The following is a 12,731-nucleotide window of genomic DNA, read 5'->3' on the forward strand; positions in this document are numbered from 1 at the left end:
TGTGCGTCACATGACTTACCCGCTTAGCCTAGGGCTGGCTGCTGCATTGTGATTGGTTCGCGCTCCGCTATCCGGAAAGGGTAATGTCAATCGCGCGGCGGCTCTGACTGCGGCTATCTATGAGGTCTACGCTTGTTTAGCAGAGGTTAGTTCAGATTCACTTATTGCGTCCGTGTTATTCGCGACACCATTCCGAACGATCCTCACTCTCTTGTTCCTCGTCCCACGCGTCTACCCCGTCTGTCCGACCCGAAGCACGCTCAGCAGCCCCTTCTCGCGTAGCGAGAGGGTGGCCTATCTTGACCAAGATGTCAGCTGAAGACTACGAGTCGACCGCGAATTATTGGTCGCAACCCAGTTTCGCCCTGGGCGCACCAAACGGCTACCCAGACGCGCAAACGCAGCATGCCAGACAGAGCAGCACTCCGGGTTACGACGGCCATATGGATATGGATTCGTTTGCTCTGGCTCAAAGCGCGCTAGAATCATCCGTGACCTATCGACCTCAGAATGCATACCCCTACATGTCCCCATACGGGTCCTTCTTTCCTCCTGCACCGATTCCAGCTCAACCACACCAGCAACACCAGCAATACTACCAGCCGCCGCCGCAGCAACGCCCGCCGCAGCGCCCGCAGTCCACAGCTCCAACGGGCTTTCGGGGCCATCATCCGTCGACGATATCGGCCCAAGCTCCAATTCCGGCAACGAGCCACCCTCCTCACACACAACCCACTTTCGCGCGTTCAGCTCCAGCTTTCGCTCCAGGACCGGCCCCTCCAGCTCAGCAGCGTCCGCCGCCTGCCGCCCCCGCCCCCGCCCAACGTCCACCTGCTCCTCCACAGCCCCGAGCCCCTCCAGCATCGAATCCAAATAATGATGTCAAGCGCCGTCGCATTGAACATGGTGGACAGGCAAAAGGAACCAGTAAACATGACTTGTCAGGTTATTCTTATCAACCGTTTCATCCCACCAATGGAACCGTCCTCCGTGACCGCAACGACATCATTCGACCTTTTGACAAAAAGGACGCCGCAGAGAAGACGGCATACGATCCAAAAACCATCGCGAGAGACATTTTAGTGGCATCTGGCCGACACCCTACAGAACCAGCTCTGAACCACCATTTGTCCCGATTGCGCGACATCTTCAATTTGGTTGACAACACAGCCGACTTGCAAACCATTCGCTGGGACATTGTCGATACTCCCAACATGCAAGTTCGTCCTTCGCAGCCTACGAATCCCGAGACTGCCATCAAGCCTATGCCACCTCCCCCGGTCACAACTCAACCTCCCATCGCCAATGGACAACCTCCCGCTCAGCAAGCACATCCGGCCAGTCATTCTGCCGCTCCGCCTCGTCCACCGCCCACTGCACCGCCACGTGACCAACCACAGCCAATCGCAGCCACGACTCATCCTACTCCGCCTTCGCATCCGCCCGCGGTCTCGGTTCCTGTCCCGCAACCACAGCAGCAACAAAAACAACAGGAGCAGCAGCAACAGGAGCAGCAGCAGAAGAAGCCGAGGCCAAAGCAACCACAAAGTCGTCCACAGACTCCAGCTTCCGTACCTAAACAATCACCAGTGCCATTGGTGCAGGTGCAACCTCCGAAACCGTCACCGCGACCACAGAAGCTGCAGGCCATATCGCTTCCTCAGCTACCGTCTTCTCCAGCAAAATCAAACAAGTCCACGCCATCCCAGTCAGCACGACAGGGTAGACTGTCAAAGAAGTCAAAGCAACCTGAGACGATGGCGGGGAAGAAGTCTGCGCCCAAGGTTGAAGTGTCGATTCTCTTGTCTGCGCCGCCAGTGTCATATCCAGTATATGCGTGCGAATGGCAGAACTGTCAATCGGAATTGCACAACCTTGAGCTTCTTAGACATCATCTTCTCAAGTCGCATATCCCGTATACCATTACGTGTAGCTGGTCGGGATGCGACTGTAACGATCCGATGGCTGCGGCGGAGCTGTTCAACCATGTGAAATCCAACCATCTCGATCCACTTGCGTGGAAGCTGGGAGACGGACCATCAGTACCCCAAACTGGTGAGACAAACATCATGCTTTAGCTGTGGCAATGTTTTAACGTGCTCTCATCACAACGAAAACTCTTATTAACGTGTACCAATGGTGATTCATTTAGTGGACAATAAAACCGGCGAGAATAGCCCAGGAACCCATGCAACGCCGGATTCGAATCAAACAGGAGGCGAAGACTCACTCATCCTTCCAGCTAGCTATAGCTCCATCCGCGCGTTTAACCGGGTCCACGGCAATACCTCCCAACAAGACAAGGCCCGGGAGATCCTGAAGGCGGTGCAAAGACACAAGGAGAGGATTGGAGTGGGTTTGGACCCAGGAGGCTGTCAGCTGGCAACTCCTGCGCGGAATGAGCGAGTCAGTAATGACGAGGAGTTTTACGAGTTGTATTCTGAGCCGGAAGATGGACCTGCTCGGGAATCCGAGTCTGAGAGTGAGTCTTGATACCCATGTCGTTTCTTTTATTTCGTATATTCCCCTCTTGTGCATATTTACTTCGTGGGTCAAGCGTGTTTTGTTTGATCCCAGAGGCATCTGGCGTTTGGGTAGCTAGGGGAGTCTTCATATCATGCATTTAATTGAGATTGAATAGAGGTCAAGAAGGCGTATCGTACGTATCGTACACCCATAGGATATAAAACAGTGCTCACAGCCAATTTCACCACGTAGTCGTCATTTTATCCACACACCATCCCTTCACATCCATGTGTATCCCCCATACTCCGTATATCCACCATTACCTCCCTTTCCCCCCTCCAATAGCTGACGGACCCGAACCTCCAGCGGCAGCGGCAGCGGCAGCCAATGGCACACCGTCGCTCGTGATTCCCAAATTCAAAGTCTTGTCTGCGGATCCGGTGTTCTTTTGGGGTTGCTCGTCGGCCTCCTCGTCGTGGGCATTGACTTCGAGGAAGTGGTAGAGGACGATCATCATCATGGCGCAGGTGCCGAGGAAGAGGGCGAGGCGGTAGAGGTCGTTGTCAGAGATCATTTTGAGGTATTGATTGGATGGTTTTGAGGGATTGATAGGAGGGAGGGAGTGAGTTGGATCGGTGGACAGGAGTCGACCGGAGCTGTACTGTACTGAACTTAGCTATCTGCTGTCAGGCAGGGACAGTAATGACGCGAACAAAGACTCTTTAAAAGCACTTACCTTTGGCTAGAGCTCACTTCTTTATTTGTAGATAGATATCTTTGCGGTGGCTGTTAAGCTGTTAAGCTATTAAGCTGGCTGGCTGGTAGTGTCGAAAGTGACACCTTTCAGCTCGGGCGGCTCTTCCTCCCACCACGGCCCCAATGAGCCGCCTCCGGGCAGTGCCTATGCCTAATCGCTGGCTAAGCCGTAACTGAACCCTGGTTACGGCTTTTAGCGAAACTCGTCCCTAACGGCGCGGCTTCTGATTTGTTTCTGGGTCCCCGGCGGAGGCCCACGCCTAACGGCCGTATAACGATTGATTCGATTGTTGCGATTGTTTTGGTTCTTTTCATTTGCCAGTGCTTCTCTTTGTTCCGTGTCGTTTATATTATTCGTGCTTAGTGTGTTGCTTCGTGTTCATTTCGGCTGTCGCTTTTCTCCCACTTTCTCTCATCCTCGCTGCTTCGCGTCATTTCGATCTCGACTGTCTGCTTGTTTTGATTACGTCGACGGCCACTACTATCCTTTCTTAACGAACCTCTTTTGCAACGAACCGCTTTTGTTTACTCGCGCGATCACATCCTGAGGGATAGTACTATCGAGTCTACGCCATGGACGATCCCAACAATCCCACAAATCCCAACGCCAGGGGCTCTGGCCCATCGCTTTTAGCATGCCTCCTCTGTCGACACAAGCATCTCAAATGCGACGGTCAAACCCCCGTCTGCGGACGCTGCCAGGTCACCAACAGCGAATGCCTGTATACCCCAAGCCGGCGCGGCTACAAAGGCCCCTCGAAGAAGCGACGTGCCAACCCGACGACGCCGGAACAGACAGCCACCGATCTGGTTCCCTCGTTCGACCCTAGCTCCGTTGGGATGCTCGATCTTCCACCGAACTGGAGTTTGCAAAATAGTGGAATGCAATATGCCCCTGTGGCTCCTTTGCCGCCGTCGTCTAGCTCGCAGAGTCCGGTTTTCTTGACGGATGTGTTGGGCGGCGCACATACTCCCCAGCAACAACAGCAGCAGCAGCCGGTGCCGGGATATGGACCTATGACGCCGGATTCTGGGGCGTCGTTGTACTCGGGTGCTACAGATGGGTATCTGATTGATATTTACTATACCTACTTCCATTCCGCTCATCCGATTCTACGCCCGTTTCGTTGTTTGGACCGTTCCAGAATACCGCTGTTTCTCGAGAATGTCATCAAGTTTATCGGGTCACACTTTACACCGGCAGCGTCTAGCGAGATATACCGTCCAACTGTGGTATCGACCGCGATGGAACAAGAACTAAGCATAGAAAAGATCCAGGCGCTCCTGCTGCTCGCAATCGTGCTGCATTCGCGCAACGAGCGGCCAGAGGCAGGCGAGTGCCTCACCATGGCGACAGATATGGCATTCGAATTAGGACTCCATCAGGCCGACTGTGCCAGCAGACTGGGCGGTGAGGATCCGTTGCGCGAGGAGAGTCTACGTCGGACCTGGTGGGAGCTTATTGTTGTCGAGGGCATGCTGACCGCACTCGGTGTGCAAAAGGCTCTCCGTGCCGGCGCAATACCACTAGAAGTCGGACTGCCATGCGAAGAACGGATCTTCCAGGATGGACTGACTCCCCCAACCCCTCCAACCATCGCCCAGTTTGACGGCCGTGTCTTCGCCGACGAAGAACGAGACTTCTCCTCATACACATACCGAATCGAAGCGATCCGCATCCTAGGCCGCGTCGTGGCTATCCAAGAAATGATTGAAGGCCAACAAGACCACGTCGAAGCCGCCGACGCCCGCATCGCAAGCTGGTTCCACCACCTCCCCGAAAGCAAAGCCGAACTCATGCGACCCGACGGCTCAGTCGATGAGATGATGTTCCAAGCTACAATGATAGTCAATGGCGCAGGTGTCTACCTACACTTCCCCCGCTCAGACCTTCTCTCCTCGCCTGCCGTCGCGGCGGAGGTTATCTGCGGCCACCACGGCCCGCTCAGCATCCCAGCCTTCTCGCACCATGCGCACGCCATGAAAGCCGTCAAAGCAGCCAGCGAAATCTCAACCCTCGCCTCCATCCGGTTGCCGGTGGTCAAACACACCCCATTCTTCATTTGCGCGCTCGTCCTCAGCTCCATCGTGCAACTAGCCGCATGCTCCGTCAAGGCGGGACAAATGCCCGATCCAGGCCGTGACAGACTCACGCTGACAATCGGCGTGTTCAAGTCCCTGGCGAGGACATGGGCGATTTCACAGCTCATCATGAGACAAATCAAGGCTGTTGCAAGGGATGTTATGGATATGGGTCTGCGGCCGACGATGGACCAGTTGGATTTGAATACGGTGCTGGATAATAATCGGTTTTGGTTGCCGGATGCGCTGCCGAGATGAGCTTACCGGATTTGATTTAATTGATATTGATCTGGCCGAAATTCTACCGGGGATTAACCGACACTCAGCCATACTTCGTGCGGCGAAGAATCACTACGAGACTCGAAGTACACTTATTCACCTTGCATAATCGAGTGCACACCTCCCAGACCTCCCAGTTGACGGAACCCTCGCTCGGGTGACACTGACAAGACCACAAATGACGTGGCATCCGCCGTGATGAAAGAGACTAGGTAATCAGGGTTAAGGATGGAAAGGGATACTGTGCTCAGACCCAATGGCTCTCTTTTGGCAAGTGTACATAAATACATAGTACTTCGATCTCATAATCTTACTATTCCGGAGTACATTAATTCAACACCGCCCCAATGCCTGCAAGGACAATCACTATGCATAAACCCCAAAGTTCAAATGTCATCTTAGTTTGACAGCAATGAAAAAGCCAAGGCTCACTAGTGCGTCCTCTATGTTTGGCACCATAACCTGTGTTCCCGAGAAACAAACTGCATACCTAGGTACCACAAAGCGAGCGACACAGTCAACAGAGAAAAGGAATTCACAGCGTGCTCTTAAACCCTCCGCCATGAACATATGAGCCCTATCAATCCAGAGGAGAATTGCTAACACATCCAGCATTTTAGCATGCGGACCAAAGGTCCATGTGTGGGAGTAGCATGTGTCCGAATTCTCGTGTGCACTAGCTGAGCACAACCATTATAGTCTCCTCATGGTCGGATCGGTAAAACACCAGGGGCGTGATACATCTGTTGGCAGTAATGTTCCCAAGGGAGCCAGTTATGAGCCAGGTATGGTAATAGCACACCATGCGGTTCCGGGGCCGAAGGCGTTGATTTATATTCCTGGCGCACGACTACATCTTTCATGGACTGCGAGTTTCCTTCAGATATCAAAAGAGACGAGGCTCTCGTCTTCTTTTATTCGAAGATGCGGAGTGGATCGATATCTCGTAGGAAGTGGGTTAGCGTTGATTGCTCTTTCTTTTCGTTTCATCATACTTGCACTTGTTGGGTGCTATCTGCTTTAGTTATATCGCCCATGGTGTAGCAACTCTTATTGTATACAAACTTGCTCATATGACAAGAACGCGAGAGATCGTGGTAGAGTAAGGTAGTTGTGGTCTCCCCAGTAGATAGCTTTCATGGAACAAGCACGGAGAACCAGTTTCGATTTCCGAGGGCCTCAGACTGACTGGTGCCGGGCTTTGTAGATTGTTTGATAGAGCGGTTTGCTCATGGTGAACTGTTCCCATTACAGTTCGATAAATTTAGCCATGTTGTGGCTCGCAATATCTGGCGGGTTGGCTCCACTCCCATCGTCTTTTGATAAGCGCTTGGAAATAATCTCTGCGTAGTCGTGTTCCAATACTTGACTGTTGACAGCACTCAGTCTTCTCTCTTACCGATATGATCGCACATTGAATGTGCATACAGGACCATTTTCAATAAACTTCCACTTGGTTAGGGGGGAAACCGACTATCTCCAACTTAATATCGAACTGTATAGCCCAGAGTAGTCAGTCAATGGCTAAAACACATCACGTCCTCGTACTCCGGCTGGGAATGCTGTCTCTCGTCCACTGAAAGCGAAATTTTGCATCCGCGTTGCGCACGACATCTGGCATAGGTTGAATCCTTATGGATTTCGAGTTAGATAAAAGTCTCAGCACCTTCAATTAGAAGAAACGGTCTTGCTATTTCTGGTCCGAAAATGCGGATTAGATGGTTTTTCACCAAGAGATCGAGTACTCGCTTCATAGGTGAGAGCGCTATTCTTGTCACAGTATATAGTGTTGATTGTTTTTCTTTTTGTTTCATCGTCCCTGTGCTCACTAAGCGCCATCTGCGATAGTTAGCTATGATTGATTGCTCATGATGTCGCAAATCTTATCGTATACAAACTTGCACAGATAGCAAGAATTTTATTGATCGCGGTAGTGTTAGGTATTTATGGTCTCCCAGTAAATGGCTTTTATGAGACAAGCACGGAGAAACGGTTTGGATGTCCGAGATCTAGGACCGACTGAGACCAGTGGTGTGGTTTGATGAGATCTGCCCTGTTTGCTTAGCATATCCTGCAGATTGACTGAAATCCTCTGCTTTATCACATCCTTCTTTGAGTCAAGTTTCACTACTTGGCTGTTGATAGCACTCAGCTTCGCTTCCACGATGATTAGATGGCATCTGGATGAAGTGCAAGCCCCGTCACACAGCCCTTTGATCGTTCTGCATTGGCTATAACTATTGCCAGACTGTAATCGAAAAAAATTCAAGACCAGTAAATCGGCCCATGGCCAAGATGTGATTCACAGCTTGGATCAACCTGTTATCCGTTGCCATTGGACTCAATTTGATGAAACGATTTTGTCCAGGACAGAACCAGTGGAAATGTATAGCTTCATTCTTTTCGGTATCTTCGGGAGTGTGTAATCTTCGTACAGATGCGAAGAGCTGTCCGCGAACAAAGGATTCGGACCGAGCTTTGTCAAATTGGTATGTAGCCTGGATGGTAATGTTTAGCATAACTGGTACATAAAGCACACGACCCCTAGGGGGAGATGAAATGCTGGCAGAAACATCGCCAGTAAAGAAAGAGTGTAGGCTCCCGGCTGTTTTGGATCTCCGTACCTTCTGGGATCTGGATAGGAATTGCTACCTTCATACCATCCAGGTTGAAATGGTCTTTACTGTCATTATAGAACAAGCAATAAAGGCTGCCATCACACCACTTACATCCACTATAAGCACTACCCCAGAATCCAGGAAATCAAACATCACCAAAAAACACTATGAGCATTAGACTCACAAGTAGTATCAGCAAGAACACCCTGAGAGATAATAAGAGGCATGCTCCCGGGCTTTCTTTCGTGCCCCTCTGTCTGGGAAGTACTGAGAACCGTCAACGCCGTGTTGTCGGTTGTTCCATTGATGTTGCCATGGAATTTTCTTCTCGTTTGCCTGTTTTTATCAACCAGGCAATCTGGGATAGGCTGTATGGCCATCTTGACGATCATGATGATGATGATCGAAGGTAGACGATAGCACCAGACAAGAAAATGGTAGTAGCAAACCACGCTGATAACAGGAGATGGATGATAGAAAGATGGATAGGAAGTGAATACAAACAGCCTATCAAGCTATGCTGCAGAAGTTTACATTCACTCAACCCAGACACAAGTACACTGAACTGCAATTCATTGTATCAATCTAAAGGAGGGGTATCTCTGTATGAATGCTGTGCTGATGCTCAATCAAAAGGAATGACTCCAGAATCCTGCCCATAACCTAACAAGAAAAAACCACAAGATGAACATTCTAATAATAACCAATCGAACTCGAACTCCTGGCATGATCTGGGAACCTGAATGTGAACATAGGAAATAGATAAGACAGAAAAATTAAATCGAGAGGATTAAGAAAGCGCGGGGAGGGAACTAGCTGAACTCCCTCATCTCCCTCAACGCCTCCGTCCTCCTACCCACCACATCCTCCCGACGAACAACATTCCTCAACGCCTCACTGGCATGGATCAATCCATCTATACTAATCGCATGGTTCGTCATCTGATGATTGATATACGTATACAGCGCGGCAGGCGTCAAGCACGTCGTCAACAGCTGCTGCTCGTTCAACTTGAGCAGGGCCAGAGCAACCTGGAATAAGAACGTGCTGCCGCCTCCACTGCCGGAGGCGATGCTTTTGGCGGCGTTGGTGCTGGGGTCGTTTTCTTGGGTTGTGGAGGTTGGGTTGTTGGTGACTGCACTAGCATCGAGACAGAGGACGACGTCCCAGACGCGGTAGAGGGCTTCTGCGGAGAGACAATCGGTGAAGACGGATAGGAACCATTGGAACGTCAGAGCTTCAAGCTCGATCCCTAAATCGTCGAGGTGTGCCGATAACTTTGGCAGAACTTCAGTAATGTACTGCCGCAACACGACCTGATCCGCACGTGAAGCCAATAATCCATGATCATAGTAGTGCTGCGGAAGAATAACCTCGATCATCGAGACAAGAATCCAAAACGCATCCTCCGCAGTAGGCGTGATCAGAAGCAGCGACGCCGCAATCAAGTTCATACCCTGACAATACCCGACCTCCGGATTCCGACGCGAGTACGCCAGCAAAACATCCCTCAACTTCCCAACACCAGGTCCCATCCGGAAAAAGACATTATCGGTCAACGTCCGGTAAATGTCCATGTCGATCTGCGCCACAACTGACGGATCGGGATCACTGCCTCCAGACCCCGTCACAAGATCATCGTAGTATCCCGGTATCCGCATGGCAGACGCACCGCTGCATTCAGACCAGACCTTCGCGCGGAGAGAAACCGGTATACCGCCCAGGACAAGCGATCGGAACTCCTTCCACTTGGCACGGCCGACCTTGCCTTTGTTTCCTAGGCCAGCAATACCAATGACCTCCCCGTCTGCCAAAGACGCCTCGGGAGTATCAATAAACTGCAACGGCCGGTCTGCGGCTGCGGCTGCGGCGGCCGCTGCTTCGCCTTCCTTCTTCCGCTCGGCGCGTACTTTTCGCAGAAACTCGTTCCATCTGACAGTCCTATCACGCTGCAAGGAGTCATGGAGGTCAGTCAACTGGTCGAGGAGTAGCCGGACCGGCTCCTGTTCATTGCTTATAGCCATCCCGAAAGCCGCAGCGGACGGTTCATCAGCAGATGTCCCTGCAAACTCTGGACGATCTGCAACCACCGTAGAGGTAGACGCTGATGGCTGCCTAACAGGGTTGACCGACACAGAGCCACTTTTGTCCACCGAGAAGGGAGCACTGCGTGGTTGACTGTCATCGCCAGTAGTTAACGCAACGATAGGACCGGCAGACGGCGTATGAGACAGTAACTCCGTCGGCTTTGACGGGATCCTCAAGTAATCCTGCCATTTTCGAACCTGAACCGTACCGGAATCCGGATCCTCAGGGGATGGAGAGGAAAGCGGGCGCCCGGGACTTGCAGGCGTCTCATCGCCATCAGAATCGCTTCGGAAGCTATTCAGTGTTTCGGTAATACTCAAGCGGCTGTCGCTGCTCCTGGCCTCCCTCTGTCTCTTCTTCCGCCGTTGATCGTAGATGAATCCGAATCTGTCAGTGAGCAGATCGCCTGGCTGGTAATTGTTATACGTGTGCGTCAGAGTAGGAGGTCGAGATTCCATGGGAAGAATAGCATCCATTTCCACTGGACCGAGATTGTTCGAAGTTTTATCGGCCGTCTCGGTGCTTCCTTGAGAAACGCTTGGTGCTGCCCTCCGCGGGGCTTGAGCATTGGCTCTGCCCGGTACACTGGGTTTTCCAGGAGCACCAGGGGCATTGCTATTGATTCGTTTTAAAGCTGCCACCGCCGTCATTCCTCCTTTTGGTGCATTGGCAGACGAAATAGCTCTGTTTCTGGGCTGCTCCGCAGACGGTGCTCTGCGACCAGGATCAGTTGAATCTCCCTTGCCCTGGTTATTCCCGACCAGTAATTTGGCAGCCCATGATGACAGTGAATTGGAAGATTTGCGCGAATGCGTGCTCGAGTCGTCTCCGGCGGGCTTTCCTGTTTGTTCACCGGACAATTGCTCATCAAACGTCTTTCGGCGGACCGGCTTGTTCGTCTCGTCAACGTCCCCCACATCACTCATGACACTGCTAGCACGAGAGGTCTTCCGACTCCCAGTGGTACCTCCAAAGATATAATCCTGCCAGCCACGACCACTCTGCCGTTTCCGATTAATCCCCGACTCGCTAGACGCACCCGACTTCGCGTCATTGTCCAAATGCTGTGGACGAAAGGTAACCGGCCCATTGACCTCCTCGTGCATCTCCGACCCAACATCATCCTTCATGGCCTGCTGCATCAACCCATCGATTCCATTCGAACCCCCCTGGTCGGTGTGACTCCCACTATCTCTTCCATTCGCCGTATCGTCTCGATGATCAAGCACATACAACCTCCGTTCAATATCCTGATTCGACACCGAAACCTCCCTTAACATCCTCTTCAACTCCCGTTCCCGTTTATCAGCACGCAGACGCAGCCTTGAGATCTCCGCGTCTCGCAGGGCCAAATCACGCGCAAACTGCCTTACCAGTTTCACAGCACCATTACTCGCCACCAACCTCTCAATATGCGCATCATCAGCCAAATGCAACGCACCAGGGACATCAGTATTCAACGCAACCGAATCATCAAACAACGCCACGCGACCCGACGACGCAGGCGATTCACTCGTCAATTTCGCCAGCGTAGCTTTCCGGTTCCGTGTCCGCCCGATATCATTCCCCCCACCACCACCATTATCCGCCGCAGCTCTACCACCATCACCGTCCACCAACGCATTAGCCAGCGAACGATTCAGCGCGGGTTCACCGACGAACCCCTCCGGCGAAAGATCAGGCGAGAGCGACGGAAACGAAGTCAAATCGGATGTCGTGTTGGACGAAGTCGAATGGCGTTTCTGGGATAAAGCACGGACGGTCTTTGCTTTCTGGCCGGGGCGGGAGGAGGAAGAGGATGCCTGTGAGGGCGAGCGGGCCTGGGCCTCACTGTCCGCCATAGCTGCGGTATGAGTGGACGAGGGTGAATTGAACGATCGGCTTCATGGGCTTGCTAGTATTATGGAAACATGGTTTTGAGACTCGCGTCGAGGGGTATCCTGGAGGGTCTGGTCTGGGCCTGCAGGGGTCTCTTCCGTAGGCTAAATCCAAATTGTACCCTTTACGGCACCCACACAACGAAAGAACGACTGAACAGCGGGAGTATAATCGAGAAAAAAAGCGAAATTTGAGTCAAGCAGAACGAAAAAGATAGTGGGATGCATTCAGCTGCAGCCATGACGTGTGCGGGTCAGGTGATCTGCAATCAGGTGATGCTTAGTCATTGAAACGGATAACGTAATCTATCACCGAGCTGGCCATATCACCGAGCTGGCCAGCTAAAATATCCATACAAAATGCTATTTTTCAAACCATCATATCTCAACGTCCTTGTAGACGCAGATTAAACCATTTGATTCCTAATATTCTTGACATTACTATAATAATTATTATCAATTTGAAGCCATTTCCTAAGCTAGTTATCAAGATAGTATAAATTACAATGTAATATAGGCGTAAGAGCTGAAGGTGGGTATTAAAAAAGGAGTACAGGTATAATTC

General features: G+C 51.6%; 4 protein-coding genes across 4 annotated transcripts; 2 read left to right on the plus strand and 2 right to left on the minus strand.

Annotated features, from left to right (window-relative positions):
- Positions 1-152: 152 nt before the first annotated feature.
- ASPGLDRAFT_41763 (putative C2H2 finger domain protein) lies at positions 153-2,263 on the plus strand. Its single transcript, XM_022545481.1, has one exon. It carries the CDS (start codon positions 309-311, stop codon positions 2,076-2,078), a length of 1,770 nt encoding a protein of 589 aa, XP_022404918.1. The 5' UTR covers positions 153-308; the 3' UTR covers positions 2,079-2,263.
- A 376-nt stretch (positions 2,264-2,639) lies between these two features.
- Positions 2,640-3,455, minus strand: ASPGLDRAFT_681883 (dolichyl-diphosphooligosaccharide--protein glycosyltransferase subunit 4). The gene is made up of 2 exons (XM_022549234.1): positions 3,203-3,455; positions 2,640-3,127 (listed from the first exon to the last, which is right to left on the minus strand). Exon 2 carries the CDS (start codon positions 3,038-3,040, stop codon positions 2,786-2,788), a length of 255 nt encoding a protein of 84 aa, XP_022404919.1. The 5' UTR covers positions 3,041-3,127; positions 3,203-3,455; the 3' UTR covers positions 2,640-2,785.
- A 340-nt stretch (positions 3,456-3,795) lies between these two features.
- ASPGLDRAFT_117269 (Zn(II)2Cys6 transcription factor) lies at positions 3,796-5,562 on the plus strand (the record flags this gene model as incomplete). Its single annotated transcript, XM_022539852.1, has 1 exon — positions 3,796-5,562. The coding sequence occupies one exon, from the start codon at positions 3,796-3,798 to the stop codon at positions 5,560-5,562; it is 1,767 nt and encodes a 588-aa protein (XP_022404920.1).
- Positions 5,563-8,757: 3,195 nt separating this feature from the next.
- Positions 8,758-12,331, minus strand: ASPGLDRAFT_41766 (uncharacterized protein). The gene has a single exon (XM_022545482.1). The coding sequence runs from the start codon at positions 12,128-12,130 to the stop codon at positions 9,014-9,016; it is 3,117 nt and encodes a 1,038-aa protein (XP_022404921.1). The 5' UTR covers positions 12,131-12,331; the 3' UTR covers positions 8,758-9,013.
- Positions 12,332-12,731: the final 400 nt, after the last annotated feature.

This window comes from Aspergillus glaucus, assembly GCF_001890805.1.
Source record: "Aspergillus glaucus CBS 516.65 unplaced genomic scaffold ASPGLscaffold_2, whole genome shotgun sequence".
NCBI lineage: Eukaryota > Fungi > Ascomycota > Eurotiomycetes > Eurotiales > Aspergillaceae > Aspergillus > Aspergillus glaucus.

Bases quoted from the DNA above. Each gene is read 5' to 3' on its own strand.
- ASPGLDRAFT_41763 (XM_022545481.1), top strand. From the start codon at position 309: ATGTCAGCTGAAGACTACGAGTCGACCGCGAATTATTGGTCGCAACCC.
- ASPGLDRAFT_681883 (XM_022549234.1), bottom strand. From the start codon at position 3,040: ATGATCTCTGACAACGACCTCTACCGCCTCGCCCTCTTCCTCGGCACC.
- ASPGLDRAFT_41766 (XM_022545482.1), bottom strand. From the start codon at position 12,130: ATGGCGGACAGTGAGGCCCAGGCCCGCTCGCCCTCACAGGCATCCTCT.